The sequence below is a fragment of the Pseudonaja textilis genome, chromosome Z (assembly GCF_049901715.1).
Source record: "Pseudonaja textilis isolate UNSWEBS1 chromosome Z, rPseTex1.2, whole genome shotgun sequence".
In the NCBI taxonomy this organism is placed as follows: domain Eukaryota; kingdom Metazoa; phylum Chordata; class Lepidosauria; order Squamata; family Elapidae; genus Pseudonaja; species Pseudonaja textilis.
In genome coordinates, this window is record NC_142008.1 from 62,818,134 (window position 1) to 62,836,554 (window position 18,421).

Below are 18,421 nucleotides of genomic sequence, written 5' to 3' on the forward strand. Positions count from 1 at the left end.
TTTAAAGAGAAAAGATAAATGGATAGCTGGAAACAGAACAGACAAAGAATAATAAGTATTATGATTTGAACTGAGATGAGATAAATAAAATAAAACTAAGAAAGTTAAAAGAGGGGAGAAGCTATATAGAAAATTGAAAATGGTAATAAGATATGGAACAGTATATAAAATGAATATGAATTTGAATTTGTGTCTGTATGAAGAGTTGTAACCCGGGATCAAGCAGCTTTCAGAAAAGATGTTTTATGTTTTTATGTTTTATGTTTTGTTTGTTTGTGTATTGTCTTTGAAAATCAATAAAATTGTTATAAATAAGATCTTTTTCACTCTCTTGATATATTCACCTCTTTTTTTTTTCTTGACTTCAGCGTGCTTGATGTTGTCAGCTTGAAAGATACCCAGGTATTTGTAGTAATCATCTTCATCCAGACTCTTAATGTTATTTTCATGGGGCATCTTGATTCCTTCAGTTTTCACTATTTTTCCTTGTTTGATAGTGAGTGTGGCACATTTGTCCAATCCAAACTCCATTGCAATATCTTGGCTATATATATGAACAGTGTTGAGGAACAATTCTATTTCAGATGGTGGTTTTCCATACAGCTTCAGATCATCCATGTAAAGGAAATGGGATAGTCTAGCAGATATTTTTGAAGTTTGATAGCCGTGGCCTGAGTTATTCAGTATTGTTGACAAAGGAAATAATGCAATGACAACTAGAAGTGGTCTAGTGAATCTCCTTGAAATATTCTTCTCTTGATATTAACTTCACCAAATCTCTCATCTTTGACCTGCAACTGTGTCTTCCATTGTGCCATCAATCTTTGCACCAAGCTTCCGATGTTTCTACTGACTCCTGTTATTTCTAGGCACTTGATTATCCAGTGATATGGCAGAAAGTCGAATGCCTTTTTGTAGTCATGCTATGTTCAAGTTGGTCTTCCTTCTCTTGTAGTTTTCCAAAATCGTTTTGTCAATTAGGAGTTGATATTTTGTTCCTCTGCTCTTGGAGCTGTTTCCTTTCCATTCAGGTGAAAAAATATTGTTTTCAACTAGATGCTGTTGGACATTCAACTAGATGCTGCATCAGCTACCACACCAGTTAAGGCACTCTTTGTCTGACTCCTCTGATGAGATCTGTCCAGTATGATTGAAACCCTGGCATAGCCTTCATCTTCCTCAGAGCACACAAGCCCCACAACCACATCAAGGTAGTACCTCATTATTATTATTATTATTATTATTATTATTATTATTATTATTATTATTATTATTACTGTTGATGTTGTTTTGTTATTGTTATTAATGCTGATAATGACCCAAGTTAGAAAATTTATAAGAGTAATATAAAAATGAAACCATAATAAGACTTCTTTAATTGCATCTACAAAGAGAAAGGCAATAGACTCCCTTTAATCCTAATCATTGCATGTGATTTACAAGATAAAAATAATCATCAGATATACTGTAGTGTGAGATATTTTCTGTAACATATAAAAAATTAGCCATTACAGAATGCCAAACTGTATATTATCCTGCAATAAATGATTCCTTTTTCACAACAATAAAGCTGGAAATTATTATTCACTGTTTACAGAGCAAATTGGGCATAACATTATAGAAATGGCTAGAGAAATAGAAGCATTAAAATATTTATATGAATGAAAAATAGTTCCACATAATCTCTTATTTAATTTAGTTGCATGAAACACAAAGCCCATTTTTCAGCCACTAGGATTCCTCATAAATTTGCTTATCTCAAAAATGGGAATAATCAACATAACAGTTCAGAACTGATCACTTCTCTTTGATAACTGCTTATCTGTCAAATGAGGAACTCACTAATAGCCAATTTGGTCATTTCCTATTCCTTATATAATGGGTGTTAAACTCAAGGCCTGGAAGGGCAGATCTGGCCCATGGGGTTCTTAGATCTGACCCATGGGCCCCCTTGGAAACCGTGAAGGCCTGCAGTGCCTCTGCCAACAAAAACAGAGCTCAAAAGGGTACAGCATGCTCATTCACTGAAAACTTCATTATAAAAATATCAAATTGCAAAGCCAATAAACAGATTAACAGAATTGGAAGGGATCTTGTAGATCATCTAGTCCAAACCTCCACTCAAGCAGAAGACCCTACCCACACCATTTCTGACAGACCGCAGTCCAGTCTCTTCTTGAAAGCATTCAGTGATGAAGCTCACAACTTCTGAAAGTAAGCTATTCCATTGGTTGATTGCTCTCACTGTCAGAAAATTTCTCATTACTTCCAGATTAAATCTTTCCTTGTTCAGTTTCCATCCATTATTCATTGTCTGGCCTTCAGGTGCTTTGGAAAATAGCTTGACCCCTTCCTCTCTGTGGCAGCCCTTCAAATATTGGAACACTGCTCCTCAAATATTGGAACCTGGTCCTTCTCTTCATTAGACTAGCCATGCCCAGTTCCTGCAACTGTTCATTGAATGTTTTAGCCTCCAGTCCCCTAATCATCTTGTTTGCTCTTCTCTGCATTCTTTCTAGAGCCTCAACATCTTTTTTATAGAGTGGTGACTAAAACTGAATGCAATATTCCAGATGTGGTTTTATGAAGGCTTTATAGAATGCTATTAGTACCTCACGTGAACTTGATTGTATTCCTTTGTTAATGCAATTTAGGATTGCATTGACTTTTTTGGCTGCCACCACACACTGTTGGCTCATATTTAATTGGTTGTCCACTAAGACTCTGATCTCTCTCACAATTACTGCTATTAAGTCTGGTTTCACTCAGTCTGTATATGTACAGGTTTTTCTTGCCTAAATGTAAGACTCTTAATGTCTTAGAACATCTTTGAGAAAAACATATGTTTGAGAAAAACAAATGTTCTCAGTACATGAAGTTATTAAGTAATTGCCCACTGGACAGCAGACAAAGAAAAGTTTTGAATATTATACAAGATTTATGCAGATATTGTGATTATTAACATTATATGATGCAGTAAACTTCCCACAAATTAAATAAAATGCTCCAACAGTGAAGGTTATATGAATTAGTAGTATTTTGTAAGGGCTTGGTTTATTTGCTGTAATTATTTCAGTTAACAATATAATTCATCTTAGTTTTTTGTACAATGAATGCAATCATTTTTAAACTAAAAGTCAAATTTTATCAAAAGGGCTGTTCAGGAAAGAAAAAAAAATGTCCATAGTTCTAAGCAGCATCTTACAACAAAGGAATCTAATCAGTCTTCCAATATCTCAAGACATGGAAACCTATTAATTAAAGATTATCAATAAAAAACCCAGTTCTGCTTCTAAAACAAGACTCTACAATTAAACTATGATCTAATTGCAACTATATTCAGCTTTCCCAAAACTCCATGAGATGTTGTAGACAAGCAAAATTTTCAGAATTGCCTTAATATTATACTTCACACAAGGACAAGTATAGGGGTGGGATTCCAATTTGTAAACAACCAATTCTGTGGGCGTGGCTAGGCGGGCATGGCCATGTGACTGGGTGGCCATGGCTGCTGCTTCTTCTTCTTCTTCTTCTTCTTCTTCTTCTTCTTCTTCTTCTTCTTCTTCTTCTTCTTCTTCTTCTTCTTCTTCTTCTTCTTCTTCTTCTTCTTCTTCTTCTTCTTCTTCTTCTTCTTCTTCTTCTTCTCCTCCTCCTCCTCCTCCTCCTCCTCCTCCTCCTCCTCCTCCTCCTCCTCCTTCTTCTTCTTCTTCTTCAGCACCCCCCTGCTGGGCTTCTGGGCCTCAGGGAAGCCTCCTGGGGGGGGCGTTTTTGCTTCCTGGGAAGGCAAAAAATGGAGTGCGGGGGGGCATGCAACAACCTACTGCCCCCTCCTCCGCATGCCCCTTTTTGGGGAAGCCTCCTGGGTGAACCAGTAAGACAGCAAGGGGGATCCCAGCACAGATGATCATTAGAACAGCTGATCATCAGGAGGCGGAGAAAGAAATACCTTAAGGATTGACTGGGCGGGGAGGGGAGAGGTGGATGGTGAGGGGTGGAACCAAGCAGGGGCACAATTTGCCAGTTCTCCAAACTGCACAGAATCATAACAACTAGTTCTATAGAACCAGTCCAAACTGGTAGAATCCCACCCCTCAACAAGAGGATGTTGCAGCTTTTTGACTTTTCTGCATTCCCATCTGGTATTTCTATAACTACTAATCTAATCTTTCACAGTTAAATCAGTTTGTTCAAGGTTTGAAGATTGAAGATTTGTTCAATAAACTTTCATTGCATTGACATTTCAATATTTCAATTCTTTCAACCAAGGTGCTGAAAAATTTTAGCACTTGTAAATTCCCTCCCAGTTCATATAACAGAATGTTATCTTTGACACAACATGAGCAACATATATACCACATCTTTTCACATCATATACAAATCTGTTTATCAGTTTCAGATTTGGGAATCTTGGATTTACCTACCTATTTGAGACTGAGGGACCATAGTGGATTTACGATCACACAAGGGGGAAAAGGGAAGGCCTAGTTTTGCTTCTTTGTCACCCTGAAAAGTAGAAGGAGAGAAAAAAATATCACAAGAATGTGAGAGACACAATGTCCATTTTCATAGCCTTCTCTTTCTGTTCTGTGTTTTTGTTGTTTTTGTTCTGTGTTTTGTTAAATCTTTAAATGTTCTATGATTTTAAATCTCATGTAGAAAAGAATGTACAATTTAGCCTAACCATTTTTGAATTGTGTAGAGAAAGTTAATTAGTCAGATTTTCATTTTTTTACTCAAAACAGCATTTTTTCCTCAGGTTTCCCCTTAATATTTGGGAAAAGACTAAACACAGAAGCAAAATTTGTTAGCCAAAATAAGTGTGTGCATCTATGGAATTTTCTTCTACGGTCTAGCCATTATTTCCAGCCAGATGTAAAAGCTGCAATTTTTAATATGGAGACAACCATTATGAGGGATAGGCAGCAGTAAGTCCACGGGTGTGTTGCTGGAGGTTTGGGAGATCCTCTAGCTAAGATTCTGCACAGTTCTGAGAACCCCCAAATTCCACTCCTGGCTGGCCCCACCCACCCTACCCCTCCCCTCCCAGGAGTCCCCATGTGGCCCATTTTGGATGCAGGTAAGTGCAGGGTATGCACGGAGGCTCAGGGAGGGTGAAAAACAGGCCTCCTGGAAGTTTGGAAAGGTCGGAAATGGGCCCGTTTCTGGCTTCCAGAGAGCCTCTGGAGCAGGGGTCAGATGCAAATATTTTTACTACTGGTTCTGTGGGTGTGGCTAGATAGGAGTCTGAAGGTGAGCATGGCCATGTGACTGGGTGGGAATTGCTTCTTTTTTTGCAGCAGCAGCCCTGCATTCTGGGTTGTTGTTGTTTTGCCTCCTGGGCCTCGGGGAAGCCCCTGGGGGCATTTTTGCTCCCAGGAGGCATCCCTGAGGCCCAGGAAGGCAAAAAATGGAGCACAGGGGGGCACAGCAGGAGTGACTGGGCAGGGGAAAATGCAGTCAGCGATGTCAGGCATGAGCGCACATGCGTGATAAGGACTGATTGGGCAGGGAGGGGAAGGGCTAGCCAGGGGCATGATTTGCCAGTTCTCTGAACTGTGCAGAATCGTATCAACTGGTTCTATAGAACCGGTCCAAACTGGTAGAATCCCACCCCTGCTCCAGAGCCCAGAGAGGCTGTTTTCACCCTCCCGGAGGCTCAAGTAAAGCCACTGGAGCCCATGGAGAGCAAAAAAGCCCCCCTCCCGCTGTGGTGTAGGAGGCCAACTAGGCCACACCCACTGTGGCCACACCCACCCAGCAACAAGGCAGAGAACCTGTTTCTAAAATTTTTGAAGCCCTGAATAAGTATACTATTTGTTGTCTTTCTCTGTTAGTTTTCCATAAACAAGCAGACATATAACTCTAAAAACAATAATTAGCACAATTTTAAAATGTAATTAAAATTCAGTAAAGCTACAAAAACAAGGAAGCAGTAAACCTACCCCTCCCCCAAACTTGGTAACAAAACCTATGTAAATCAAACGTGTACTTAGATACTATATTTGGAACTTTTGCCATAGTTCATCACTTCGTAATACATTTTGTTAGATAATATTGCCAGCTAACTAGAGAGAGAGAGAAAGAAAGAAAAGTATTTTCTTTTCTAAAGGCATTTATGTCCAGCCTATGGAATCTGGAAGGAAGGAAGGATTTATGGGCATGGGAGAAGGAATTAGTTTATTTTTGGGTCAGTGTGAGAGGAACATTCAACCATCTACACAGTAATAATATTAAACATCATATATAATATAGTTGTGTAATAAATTTTTAGGACTCGCAGCTTTCTAAGCACATTCTTCAACTTGATATGATCAACACAGTCAAATGAATTCTTTATGTTACCTGTCTGAAAAATTCTTCTAAGAGTGACATGGTCCAGCGATGATGGAGGTTCCATGCCTTGGCAGGATGACTGATGTCAGCTGTGTGCAACATCAAGGATAAGGCTTTTGGTTTGTCAATTCTGAAAAACCAAAATAATGGCATAAATTAATTACCTAAATATTTTTTTTTAAAAAAAGACCACTAATCAAGGAAATAAAGGTATGCTGACAATAAGCTAATGGGCAATAGCTTGTGAAGTTGCTTCCAAAACATATTCGTAATACAAGGTCAGTCTAAATACCTGTTTTCCCAGCTATTGGGGAAAATACACCCAGTGTTCCATAGTAGTTTATTGAAACCAGCTGTAGGGTCAAATCTAAGGCTGATCCCAACAGCTCCCCCCAAATCTTTGATTGTACAGGGTACATTATAAAATTAAGAAAATCCTCAATTCAAGATTGCACCGAGGGAGATTACAATATTTGGTATTATGGAAGGGTTACCCTTTGTCAGAGACTACTTGGGTAAAAAGTTGGGATGTACATACAGATAGATTGGTTAATCAATTCCATAATGAATTTCCTGACAACCAGAGTCCCCTTGGAGGGGGGAGAGGGGGTTAAGGGCATCGCATTAACCCTTGGTTGTGTTTTGTTTATTATCTCTTTTAGGAGATGAACTTCTCAAGGTGGGATGCCTGTCAGCTTTGGAAGCCATATTCCACGCTGCCACATAGCTGGAGAAAATGAGAGGGGGGTGATTTCAATTGAGTAGTTCTAAGTAGACAAAATAAAATTCTTTTCTTAGTTCAAGGTTATTAAGCGTGGCGCAGCATGGAAAAAGGATCTTACACTGGGACGGCTTGTGATTGGTCTGTATAATGTAATGATGGGGAAAACCACTTTGTTGCTGAAGTCATATTTCCTGCACTCAAGTTTGGTGCGATTAACCTTGAGTTTGTATCTATTGTGTGCTCTTGTATTGTTATGGTTGAAGCTGAAGTATTCATTGACAGGTAGGACATTGCAATTTTATATACTATACTTAGATTGGACTGAAGGCGACGTAGTTCTAGGTTTTCTACATCTAGAATTTCAAGTCTGATGGCATAAGGTATTCTGTAACAAGTAGAGGAGTGGAGAACTCTTCTTGTGAAATATTTCTGGACTTTCTCAACTGTGTTAATATCAGATATGTAATGTGGGTTCCAGACTGATGAGCTGTATTCGAATATTGGTCTAGCAAATGTTTTGTATGCTCTAGTTATTAGTGTAATATTACCAGAGAAAAAGCTACGTAAGATTAGGTTAACAACTCTTAACGCCTTTTTGGCTATGTAATTATAGTGGGCTCTAGCACTTAGATCATTAGAGATGAGTACTCCAAAATCCTTGACAGAGTTTGGATCATCAACAAGGTCTTGACTATTCAGTTTGTATTTTATTTTCTGATTTTTTTGCCAATATGTAAGACAGAGCATTTATTTGTTGAGATTTGAAGTTGCCATTTGTTTGACCATTCTGATACATAGTCGAGGTCTTTTTGAAGGATAGCAGTATTGTCTGTGGTGTTGAATAGCTTTACATCATCAGCGAAGAGAACACAGTTGCTCTTAATATGATCACAGAGGTCATTTATGTAGAGTATGAAGAGAGTTGGTCCTAGAACACTGCCTTAGAGGACACCACTGTTGACAGCACAGAATTTGATAGGACGCTCCCAATTTTGACCATTTGTTGTCTGTTTGACAGGAATGCTTCTATCCAGTTATGCAGGTGTCCAGAGATACCGTAAGATTATAGTTTTAGGAGTAGTTTGTCGTGTATCTGAATCAAAGGCTTTACAGAAGTCTATGTAGATTGCGTCTATTGCTTTGCCCTGATCGAGTTGTGTAGTCCATATGTTTTTGCAGTGTAAGGGTTGCAGATTACAGGATGTGCCAGGTGCTATTCTAATTAAGGTACTTTTGAGATTATGCTTGTCTCATAGTTACTGATTGGAATGGAGGTTTGCTGGAATGCTGACAATACCTTTCTTTTCATCAAGGATTACCTGTACAAAAATACAAAAAACTTTGCTTGCAAAAAGCTAAATACCAATTATTAGATTAAAAATACCTGCAACCCAGAGTTACAAATCTGGCAGGGTGCCAGAGCACCTTGAGGAATTAAAATAGTTAAAATACAATGATAACTATCAGCAGCCAACTCTTGCTCATAAAGTGAAACCCTTTAGCAGAGAGATCATTTAAGCTCTCCAGAAAGTGGGTGGACATACTTGGGCTATAAAATGCCAAGCTAAAGAAACAAATTAATGAAGTTTGTAGGAGACCCAGGTTCAAGTCTCTGCCCTCCCAAGCTTGTCAAGATCATAGTGCCACAGATATCTAAATAAACTTCAAGCCTGCGTTGGAAGAAATATTCATCTGGTTCAGTTCCAAACTGGGAGAAAGAAATTAGATACATGGAGACTGATTGGAAAGATGGTGTCAGGCCTGTAGCTGGATTTCAGGCTGACATAATGTGGAGATGAATGGGAGAGTAATAAAGGGAATTTGGTAGACAAAATAGAATAGCTCTCTGGTGAGTCAGAGGCATTCCAGGAGAAGGAGAGAGTTGTAACCAGGCAACCAGCTAGTATCCAGATTGGACAATGTGATTTATTGTTTTGAAAAGACCAGAAACTTTTTCTTTTAAGGTTGTGAAAAGCCCGGGAAGATTCAGAATGGGCTTTTCACCAATTTGTACCAGACAGGTATTTCCAATAAAAGTTGTTCTTTGAGGAATTGAATTGCCTCAGAGTTCTGATTTGCAATGGTTGTAATTCCTGGAATGCTGACATTAAGCCAGTCCCCCAAAATTCTCTGCTCCAACTGGAGTTACATGTGTGGGTCCTGAGCTCCAGTCACTCACTTGAATTCTCAGGGAGTGGAAAGACTCAGGGAAGACAACAGAATGGAGGAGGAAGGAACCAGAAGGAATAGGTACCATGGTGACCACCTGAAAGGACAGCAGACTTTCTCAGAGCTCAAGTGGCCCGCAGCAGTGGCGGGAGAGTGTACATGGTCGAAGATTGCGCAACCTACATCCAGCGTCAGAATGCTGATCACCAGAAGTCCAGGCTGGGTAGAAGAGAACAGTGGAAGCCCTGATCCACCCCACTGGCCAGTGGGGGACTCCTCATGGCTTGCAAGAAGGGAACTCATGACCATGACTAACCCCCTCCAGATGAGGACGCAGGCCCTACTATGTCCCAGTGAGTCAGGGACTGAAGATCTCTAGATGGCATGCCACAGAGAGGCCATCTCTTCTGGCTACCCACTGCCCTAGCTGACAGGACAAGCACAATCCAGTAAGGACTGTGGTTCCACCCATGGTTGGCTCCAGGTCCCATGGGGCTATATCCCCAGCCCACCGCTGCTAGTGGCACTGGCTTCTTTGCCCCCCATACCTATCACCCAGTGGTAGGATTCAAAAATTTTTACTACCAGTTCTGTGGTGGTAGTGCTTGGTGGGCATGGCAGGGGAAGGATACTGTAAATTCTTTAGTCAGAGGTGGTATTTGCCGGTTCTCCAAACTACTCAAAATTTCCGCTACCAGTTCTCCAGAACTGGTCAGAACCTGCTGAATACACCTCTGCTATCAGCCCGCAGCAGATCAGGAGTCTGTAGATGTGTAGCAGAGGGGCAGAGTCTCCAAATTACCCAAGGCCCCAGCCGATCGATGAAGTGTTGCCTAGCAAAAATGGTGACCCAGACCCCAACTGGCTCCCATCATGGTGGCCCACTAATTCCAGTCCACTGCGGGTCCTGGTGCCAGCTCCTGCTGAGACCCTGCTTGACTGGTGCTTGGATCACCGCAGTCTGGAGAAAGGCCATGGGAAGTCCCCAAATGGCAGAGCCTGGAGAGTGGGTGGTACCTACCAAGGCCTATGAAGGGAGGCAACCCATTCAGTCAACTGTGGCCCCAATTGAGTTGGCTGGCACCACCTGGCTGGTGGTACCACCCTGGGTCTGGCTCCAAGGGCAGTGGATTCCCACACCGGCCCCACTGCCACCCCAGCTGCAGGTTTTTCTGCCCCCTCAGCCTGCTATCCAGCCACGGATTGGGGCCCAGCCCAACAAGCAGCCCCTCAGCTGATGATTTGAAACCCAGCAACAGATTGAGGCCTAACACAACAAGCACTTACTCAGCTGGTGAGTGGAACTTGGGGAGCTTGAGCCCAGCTGGAACCTCTGTACAGCCAACTGACGGTGGGAATGATAACTGCCAAGGCAGCAAGATGGCTGAGAGCCCATCTCCCACTGCTAAACCAGAGGGGAAGACACTCTCCTTGATCAGGCCAAGGAGACAGCATTGCAGGGGGGTGGGGGAATTCAGACTTCAAGCTGAGATCTCACCTATCCCCTCTGGGGGACTGAAACCTCCAACATAGGAGTCCCCAATGCTGATGACCTACAAAAGCGACAACAAAGATGAGAATGACCCAATGGTGAGGAAAGCCATCCGCCCATTTGCTATCCTGGTGTGGATAATAGTACCCAAGACCAGGGCACAGGGGACTGTGGATGTGATCATAGTTATGGGGTTTACCTGCTGTCTAATCAGCCAGACTATTGTTCTAAAGCTGGGCATCAGGATTAAGAAAATGACCCAGCCCATGTGTTTTGAACAGGTTGACGGATCATTGGAGGTAAAGCCCTCTACCCTCCTCACTGAGCCCATAAGGTTGGAAATGGGCCAGCACAAGAAACTCATCCACTTCATGGTAGCGCCAAATATGATGGAAACAATGATCATGGGCCTATCCTGCTTGGACAAATGCCCCCCCCCCCATCATGTGGGAGGGTGGCTACAGAAAGGCTGGGAATAGGCCCCAATCCCCCTCAGGTGACTGCTGGAGGAGAGACATCTCAATGAAGCAGTGGCGCTAAGTGGAATGAGAAGGCCACAGCCAATTCACAGCAGCCCCTGGCCAAATTCCTAAAGAGTACCTGGACTTGGTGGAAGCATTCAACAAGGAGAAATGCAATATACTACCCCCCACCCCCACCCCACAGACTGTGCCATAGAGTTTGTACCAGGGGCTAAGCTACCCAAGTCAAAGATGTACTCCATGACCCCGAAAGAGATGAAAGAGCTGAGAGAGTACATTGACACTAACTTGATCCATGGGTTTATCTAACCAGCTTAATTCCAGAGTGGCTGCCCCAGGCCTCTTTAAGGAGAAAAAGGTTGGGTCAATGAGACTTTGTGTGGATTTTAGGGGAAGAAACACTGTATGCATGGAGAACACCTACCCACTTCCCCTCATAAAAAACATGCTGGCCCACCTGGCCAAAGGGAAGGTGTTTACCAAACTAGACCTGTGAGATGCATACTACGAGATACAAATCAAAGATGATGATGAGTGGAAAACTGCCTTTTACTGCCCCTTGGGGAGCTTCCAATTCAAAGTGATGCACTTTGGACTGTAAGGAGCCCCACAGTATTCATGCAATTGATAAATGCGATGCTACAGAGCACCTATATAAAGCCTTGTGTACTTGGTTGACATTCTTATCTTCAGAGAGATCCTAGAGGAACATGTGAAGTTGGTGTGTCAAGTATTGGAGAAACTCCTTGTAGCTAAATTATACGCAAAGTTGTCAAAATGAGAGCTCCATAATTATCAATGTCTGGATTATCAAAACCCCTCTGGGTGTCGTGCAAAGGTGAAGAGATGGACCTGGTTAAAGTGAAATCCATTCTAGACTTGGTGGTCATGTTATTGGCTGGGTGTGTCCAACTCAATATCACTTACATCGAGGCATGCATCTCCTCACCTGGCTTCCCATGAGTGTGGGGATGCTGCAACAGTCATTAGTGTGAAAAATGGTCATAAGTCACTTTTTTCTGTGTCATTGTAACTTTGAATGGTCACTCCACACAAGCAAAGTACCAGCAAAGGAGGAAAAAAACCTCCAGAGAAATTCCAGAGACAGGAAATCTAGACCTGCCAAGAATGTAATAAGGGTTAACAGAGAGGCAGTTTCTATAAGCAACACCAGAATGTTTCCTTCCTGCCTTCCTTACAGGATTAGACCAGTAATTTCTTCTAACAACCAGTTCTCTGAACTGCTTAGAATGTTAACAACCAGTTCTAGCGAATAGGTGCGAACTGGTAGAATCCCACCCCTGCAGATATCTATCTCTTTATCTCTTTACTGCTAACATCTGCTGTGGGCTACTAAGGAGGGTGAGAGTTTTCCTCTCTCTAAAAAAAACATGTTTCTCCATTTCTCATCCATATTCTTTCTTTTAAATATTTTTTAAAAAAATATTTTTAATATTTCTCAAAATATTTCATTCTTCTAGGAGAGGGTGCTAACTTTCTACAATTGGTGCCATGTTACTAAGCCTTATTATCATGAGAGAAAACTAAAATGATTTGGAAAAAGAATCCAATTAATATCAGTGAGCAATCATGTGCCTTGGCCACTCAGAAGCATTTCAAGAGACTCCTGTCCCAAAGGTGCTTTTTCAAGAGGCAGCTAAACTCTCTAGAAACCAAGGAAGTCCAGTTACCTCTTGAAAAAAGCATCTTTGGGATAACCATGTCCTGGATGACTGAAGAATCCCCATAGACAAGATTCTCCTGTGCTCAGTGAAATGACAAAGCGCCCTTTCCCACACAGGAAAAGCAATCCTTAGATCCATTTGCACCACTTAAAGCTGATCTTACTCAACTCACAAGACATCCTAAGGAAATCATCCAGATTTAAGGAAAGATCACATGCCACCAAAAAGGCAGTAAAAAAAAAAACAGAGTGCCCAGCTTGCATCCTGCCTCTCAGTCATTTCTTCTGATGGCTATGCCAACTCATATGTAAATCACTCTTAATCCAACCAGTCCATCCTCCCAAGCTCCAAAATAAAAGTACCAGCAATTTGGGGGGCGGGGGGGGGACGACTCCAGAAAAACTGCTCAGGCTATAGAAAGTCTGGTCATACTGTAAAAAATCTTCCCGCTTTAAGTATTTTCTTAAGACATTTTGAGAAGAATTTCTCCTTCTTTGGTAGAAATTCAGATAAATTGTCTCCATAATTTTCTCCATATTTGGTAATGAATTTCAAAAGGGCATTTTTGCCTTTTTCTAGCCTTTATTGCCTCTTCTGTTCAATCTTGTTCAATAGGAAAAGTGCTACTTTGTGATTTTAGCGGAAGAAATGTTTTGTAGTGGAAGAAATGTTTTGTAAGTTTAAGTGTTTAAATGCTACTTATGTAATCAATTCCTCATAGTGAAATCTTTACAAACTGGATTGCAATTTAATTAGGAACCCTGCCCTAAAAAGAATATTCAATATGCAGATCTTTAAAAGAAAAAAAAGAAAAAAAGTAGCTGTATGATATACATTCTTAGTTCAAGGAATACACAGATTAGAATTGTTACAATATCAGTACCCTGAATTGGCCCTGTAATAAGTATGATTTATTGTAACTAACATTGACAAATGTATTCCAGGTATTCATCACCCACAAACAATCTATCAAGACAGTCCGATATGTAATGTGTTACATGAAAGCAGGGTTTAGCTGATATATCAGTGATACAACCAGAAGTATATCTTTGCTCTTCTGAAAGGATGCAACTACATTTAAACCCAATCACTGGAAAAAGAAATAATTACAACTAATAAAGAATGTTGTTGTTTTTCAGCAAGGTATTTTTGAGGCTCATATAATAAAATGACAAAGTACCAGCTATAGTAGAGCCTTTCCTCTCCACAATGTCAGAAGGTCTCTTACCCTTCTGATTGCTGCAATGCATTCTTCATGGCTTTGATTTGCTGAAAATGAGAGGACATATCTGTAGCCAGCACCATCTCAATCACTAGAGTCCTGAATTCTCTATTGGCAGATAACCAGAGCAGGAAAGAACAAGGAGAGAATGAGAAAAAGAAACATATAAGAAACACTTGTTTTTCTTTATCAGTTTGAACATTATTTATGACATTCTTAGTCTTCATTCCCATGTGCGTCACTCAGTCCTTCATGTTATCTTTTTTTTACCAGGGCTTCTCGGAAGGAAGGTATGTGCAATTTAGTCATTTTTAGGGAATAATAAAGTGCTTTTCTGAAAGTAACCCTAGAATACCTTTTCTGTGAGATGCAGATTTCCAGAATCAGCAAGCAGAATATGACACTAAGCAGGCAAAATCACTCCTACAAGAACACATGCATACATTGGTTGATTGTTATTCTGTTGCAGGGCTCACACATTATAGTCCAACAACACAGACCTATGGCTGCAGAGATGAAGAAACTGCAGCAGCAAGAACAAATATCAGGCACAACAGGATTGATTGGGGAATATGAAGGTTATGATATTAGACCAGGGTCTCATAGAGGTCATTGGTATTCTGAGCCAACCACTATCTCACAGTAAAATTAGAATTGTTATTAGAGGAAACAATGACTTCCCCCATCCCGCACTCTTGATATATCAAGGAAAAATAGGATACAAATATGATAAACAAGCTGTCAGTATACAGGGTCAAGAAACTTCAGAAGCAGCAGAGGATATTATATCCGAATTTTGGAAACTTTTTAGACTTCCTCTCTAATAAATCACATACCAAACAAAATCAAAGCAGGGTATTTTGAGTTTCCTTCTCATGCTTTCTTCTTTCCCAGGACTAAGTAATCTTCTCTGAAACTTCCCCCTTAATAGTCTGTTCCCAGGACCAATTTATGTTCCATCACATTAAAAAAATAGGAATTTGACACTAATCATATAGCTATTTTCCAAAACATGATTTCACAATTTGAGATTTCAGTTACTAAACTGAATGGCTGAGGAAGTGAATCATTCAAGTGAAATCTATCCATAGGAATGTGCTTTGAAAAAAAATCTTCCAAAACAGAAACTATAGCAGCTAATAAAAGTACATGTATCTGGATGCTTGCTCTTGCAGACAAATAGACACAAAAAGATATTAATAAAATCATAATTTCTGCTAGAATTAACAATAACACATTCAGGGTCTCATATAAACAAGATCCTGAACAAGGTCCAGGTTCATTATATAGTCAGGACTAATGATCCTACTTACAAATCTTCCACTGAGGTTCAGGAGCATTTCTAATGAGCACTGAAAATTTCATCAATTTTGTGTTACTAGATATATGCTCATATGACAGCACTGGACTATAGCAAGTATATGGAAATTATACTGGGAGAGGGGAGAAGAGCTGAAGCCAGGGAATGGTTGGGTAAGCGAAGGAATGTGGCCAAGGCAAAAATATTAAAGGGATATGCTACTTGGTTTGCAAAAGAGATGAGGGAAATATACTTTCAGACTTGTAAGATTCTATTAGTATAACCTTACAATAAAGTAGAACTACTACACCTGGGTGTGCTTATTCTTTGGACTATCTTGCAAGGATGATAATCTAGCCTAGAATCCTATTTTCAGCTAAAAAAACAGCTAAGCATGATTGCCACAAAAGTATTTTAATAATAATTTATTTTTAAAAAGTTCATATTAAGAAGCACAAACAAATTCTGTAAGTTTCAGAACTTACTGAACTCCTATTTAAAAAGATTTTTTGTCTTTGCCTTCCATATAAACTAATCTGAGAAAAGGGGCATTGGTTCTTACCTGATACGCTTCTTCTCGTAGAGCTGCGTAGAGCGTCCAGGATGGGAGGTGCTCCAGTCTCGGCTCTCACAGGCTGAGCTTGAAATTGAGGAACGCCTCTCCCCATCACGTGGTCCTCTTGGCGTTCCCCAGTTTTGCGAAGACGAGAAGGAAAACCCTATTCTCATCCTAACTAAGAATTATTTGTTGGCCGAAACGAGATTCCCCACCAGACGGGTTAATGGGTGGGGCTGGACGCTCTACGCAGCTCTACGAGAAGAAGCGTATCAGGTAAGAACCAATGCCCCTTCTCCATAGAGCTGCTACGAGCGTCCAGGATGGGACATACCAAAGCTTGGTGAGTCCTGCGGGCGGGTTCCCGTCTGGTGTGGAATCTCCCCTGGAACCTCAAGGACCCGCTGAAGGACCCGCCTGCCAAAGGAAGCCTCAGCAGAGGCGAATACATCGATCTTGTAATGTTTGATAAAAGGGGATGGGGATGCCCAGGTGGCAGCCCTGCAGATATCAGTTATTGAGGCTTGGGTGGCCCATGCGGCAGAAGTAGCCGCACTTCTAGTAGAGTGAGCGGTCACGCCAGATGGAACAGGTAGGGCCTGTGCCTGGTAGGCCTTAGCGATGGCGGCCCTAATCCAACGGCCCACGGTTGTGGGAGTCACTTTGTGGCCGAGGGACGTGGGCTGAAAAGACACAAATAAGGCCTCTGACTTGTGAAATGGTTGGGTGCGCTTGATGTATATTCTTAAGGCGTGCCTTACATCGAGGGTGTGCCACTGTCTCTCCCTCTCTCGAGAGGGTCTGGGGCAGAAGTTCGGGAGGATGAGCTCCTGAGCCCTGTGAAATGCTGAGTTGATTTTTGGGAGAAAGGTGGGATCAGGTTGGAGAACGACTCTATCTGAATGGAAGATACATAGGTCCTGTCTGATGGAAAGGGCTGCCATCTCCGAAATCCGGCGAGCGGATGTGATAGCCACAAGAAAAACAGTTTTGAGGGTGAGGAACTGGAGGGAAACCTCCTGATGGGTTCAAGGGGGCTTGGTAAGAGAGACCAGGACCTTATTGAGGTCCCAGGTGGGAAAACGGTGTATAGTCGGAGGGTGGAGATTGGAAGCTCCCCTGAGAAAGGCCCGGATGAGGGGGTAATGGGAGAGGGGACCCCCATTATCTGAGGAAACAACAGTTGCCAGGGCCGCGACCTGACGTCTTAGGGTGTTGGTGGACAGACCCTTGTTGAGACCCTCCTGAAGAAATTCCAGAACCTGAGCGATGGAGGGAGAGAGGATTGATCTGGAGTTTATGAGCCCAGGTATGAAAGGCGACCCAGGTAGCATTGTAGATTCGCGTGGTCGAGGGCCGTCTGGCTGCCAGGATGGTGTCTATGACCTGGCTGGAAAAATTCTTTCTCTTTAGGCGGTCCCGCTCAACCTCCAGACAGCTAATTGGAGCCATTGGGGGTTCGGGTGTGAAAGAGGGCCCTGGGACAGGGAGATCTTGTCGGGTGGGATTCTCCAGGGAGGGGCCACCGAGAGGTTGCGAAGGTCTGCAAACCAGGGGCGTCTGGGCCAATAAGGCTACCAGAAGAATCTCTGCTTGTTCTAGGATCAACTTGTGTATCACCCTGGGGATGAGGGTCAGGGGGGAAGGCATAAAGGAGCCCTGGGGGCCAAGGGCAACGGAGGGCATTGTGGTTCTCCGCCCGTGAGAGGGGTACCTGGAGAAGAACCTTGGTAGTTGGGCATTGAGGGGGATGCAAAAGGTCCACCATGGGGAGACCGAAGATTGAGACTGCCTCCCTGAATAGGGATGGATGGAGGTGCCATTCTGTTTGGTCTAGGGTGGCTCTGCTGAGCCAATCTGCCTGGATGTTTAAGGCCCCCGATATATGGTCTGCTTTGATGGAAGACAGGTTCGATTCCGCCCATCGGCACAGACGTTCGGCCTCTCTCATGAGCCGTATTGACTGGGTGCCCTGCCTGTTGATATGGGCCTTCGCCGTGATGTTGTCTGTAAGGACCAAGACATGACGCCGGCGTACCTGGGGTAGGAAGCTGCAGCGTCAGGTAGACAGCGTGGAGCTCCAGCCAATTTATGGTGCAGAGTTGTTCTGTTGCCGACCATTTGCCCTGGGACGAGATGGAGAGGACGTGAGCGCCCCATCCGAGGAGGCTCGCATCTGTGGTGATAGTTAACCGGTCGGGTTCCTTGAAGTAGTGGCCCTTGTTGATGGCCAGCCTGGTCCACCAAAGGAGGGACGTGAGAACTCTTGGAGGGACTCTGACCAGGAGTCTTGAGTTGCTCCTTCCTGAACGCTGATGCGGGAGCAGGAACCATTGAAGGGACCTGGTATGGAAACGGGCCCAAGGGATAACAGAGATACATGAAACTAGCTTCCCAACAGTTTTGACAAATCTAAGAGAGACACTTTCCTTGCCCGCCTGACGTGCTTGATGGATTG

At 42.4% G+C, this 18,421-nt stretch overlaps 1 protein-coding gene across 3 annotated transcripts in view; it reads right to left on the bottom strand.

Moving 5' to 3' along the window:
• Positions 1 to 18,421, bottom strand: part of PDE1C (phosphodiesterase 1C) — a 335,246-nt gene that overhangs the window by 50,185 nt on the left and 266,640 nt on the right. For all 3 annotated transcript variants that reach the window (XM_087917919.1, XM_087917920.1, XM_087917921.1), the window contains 3 exons: positions 14,114 to 14,215; positions 6,343 to 6,463; positions 4,422 to 4,503 (listed from right to left, as the gene is read on the bottom strand). In XM_087917919.1, the coding sequence (XP_087774045.1) occupies positions 4,422 to 4,503; positions 6,343 to 6,463; positions 14,114 to 14,215 (305 nt within the window). The remainder of the gene's footprint in view (positions 1 to 4,421; positions 4,504 to 6,342; positions 6,464 to 14,113; positions 14,216 to 18,421) is intronic.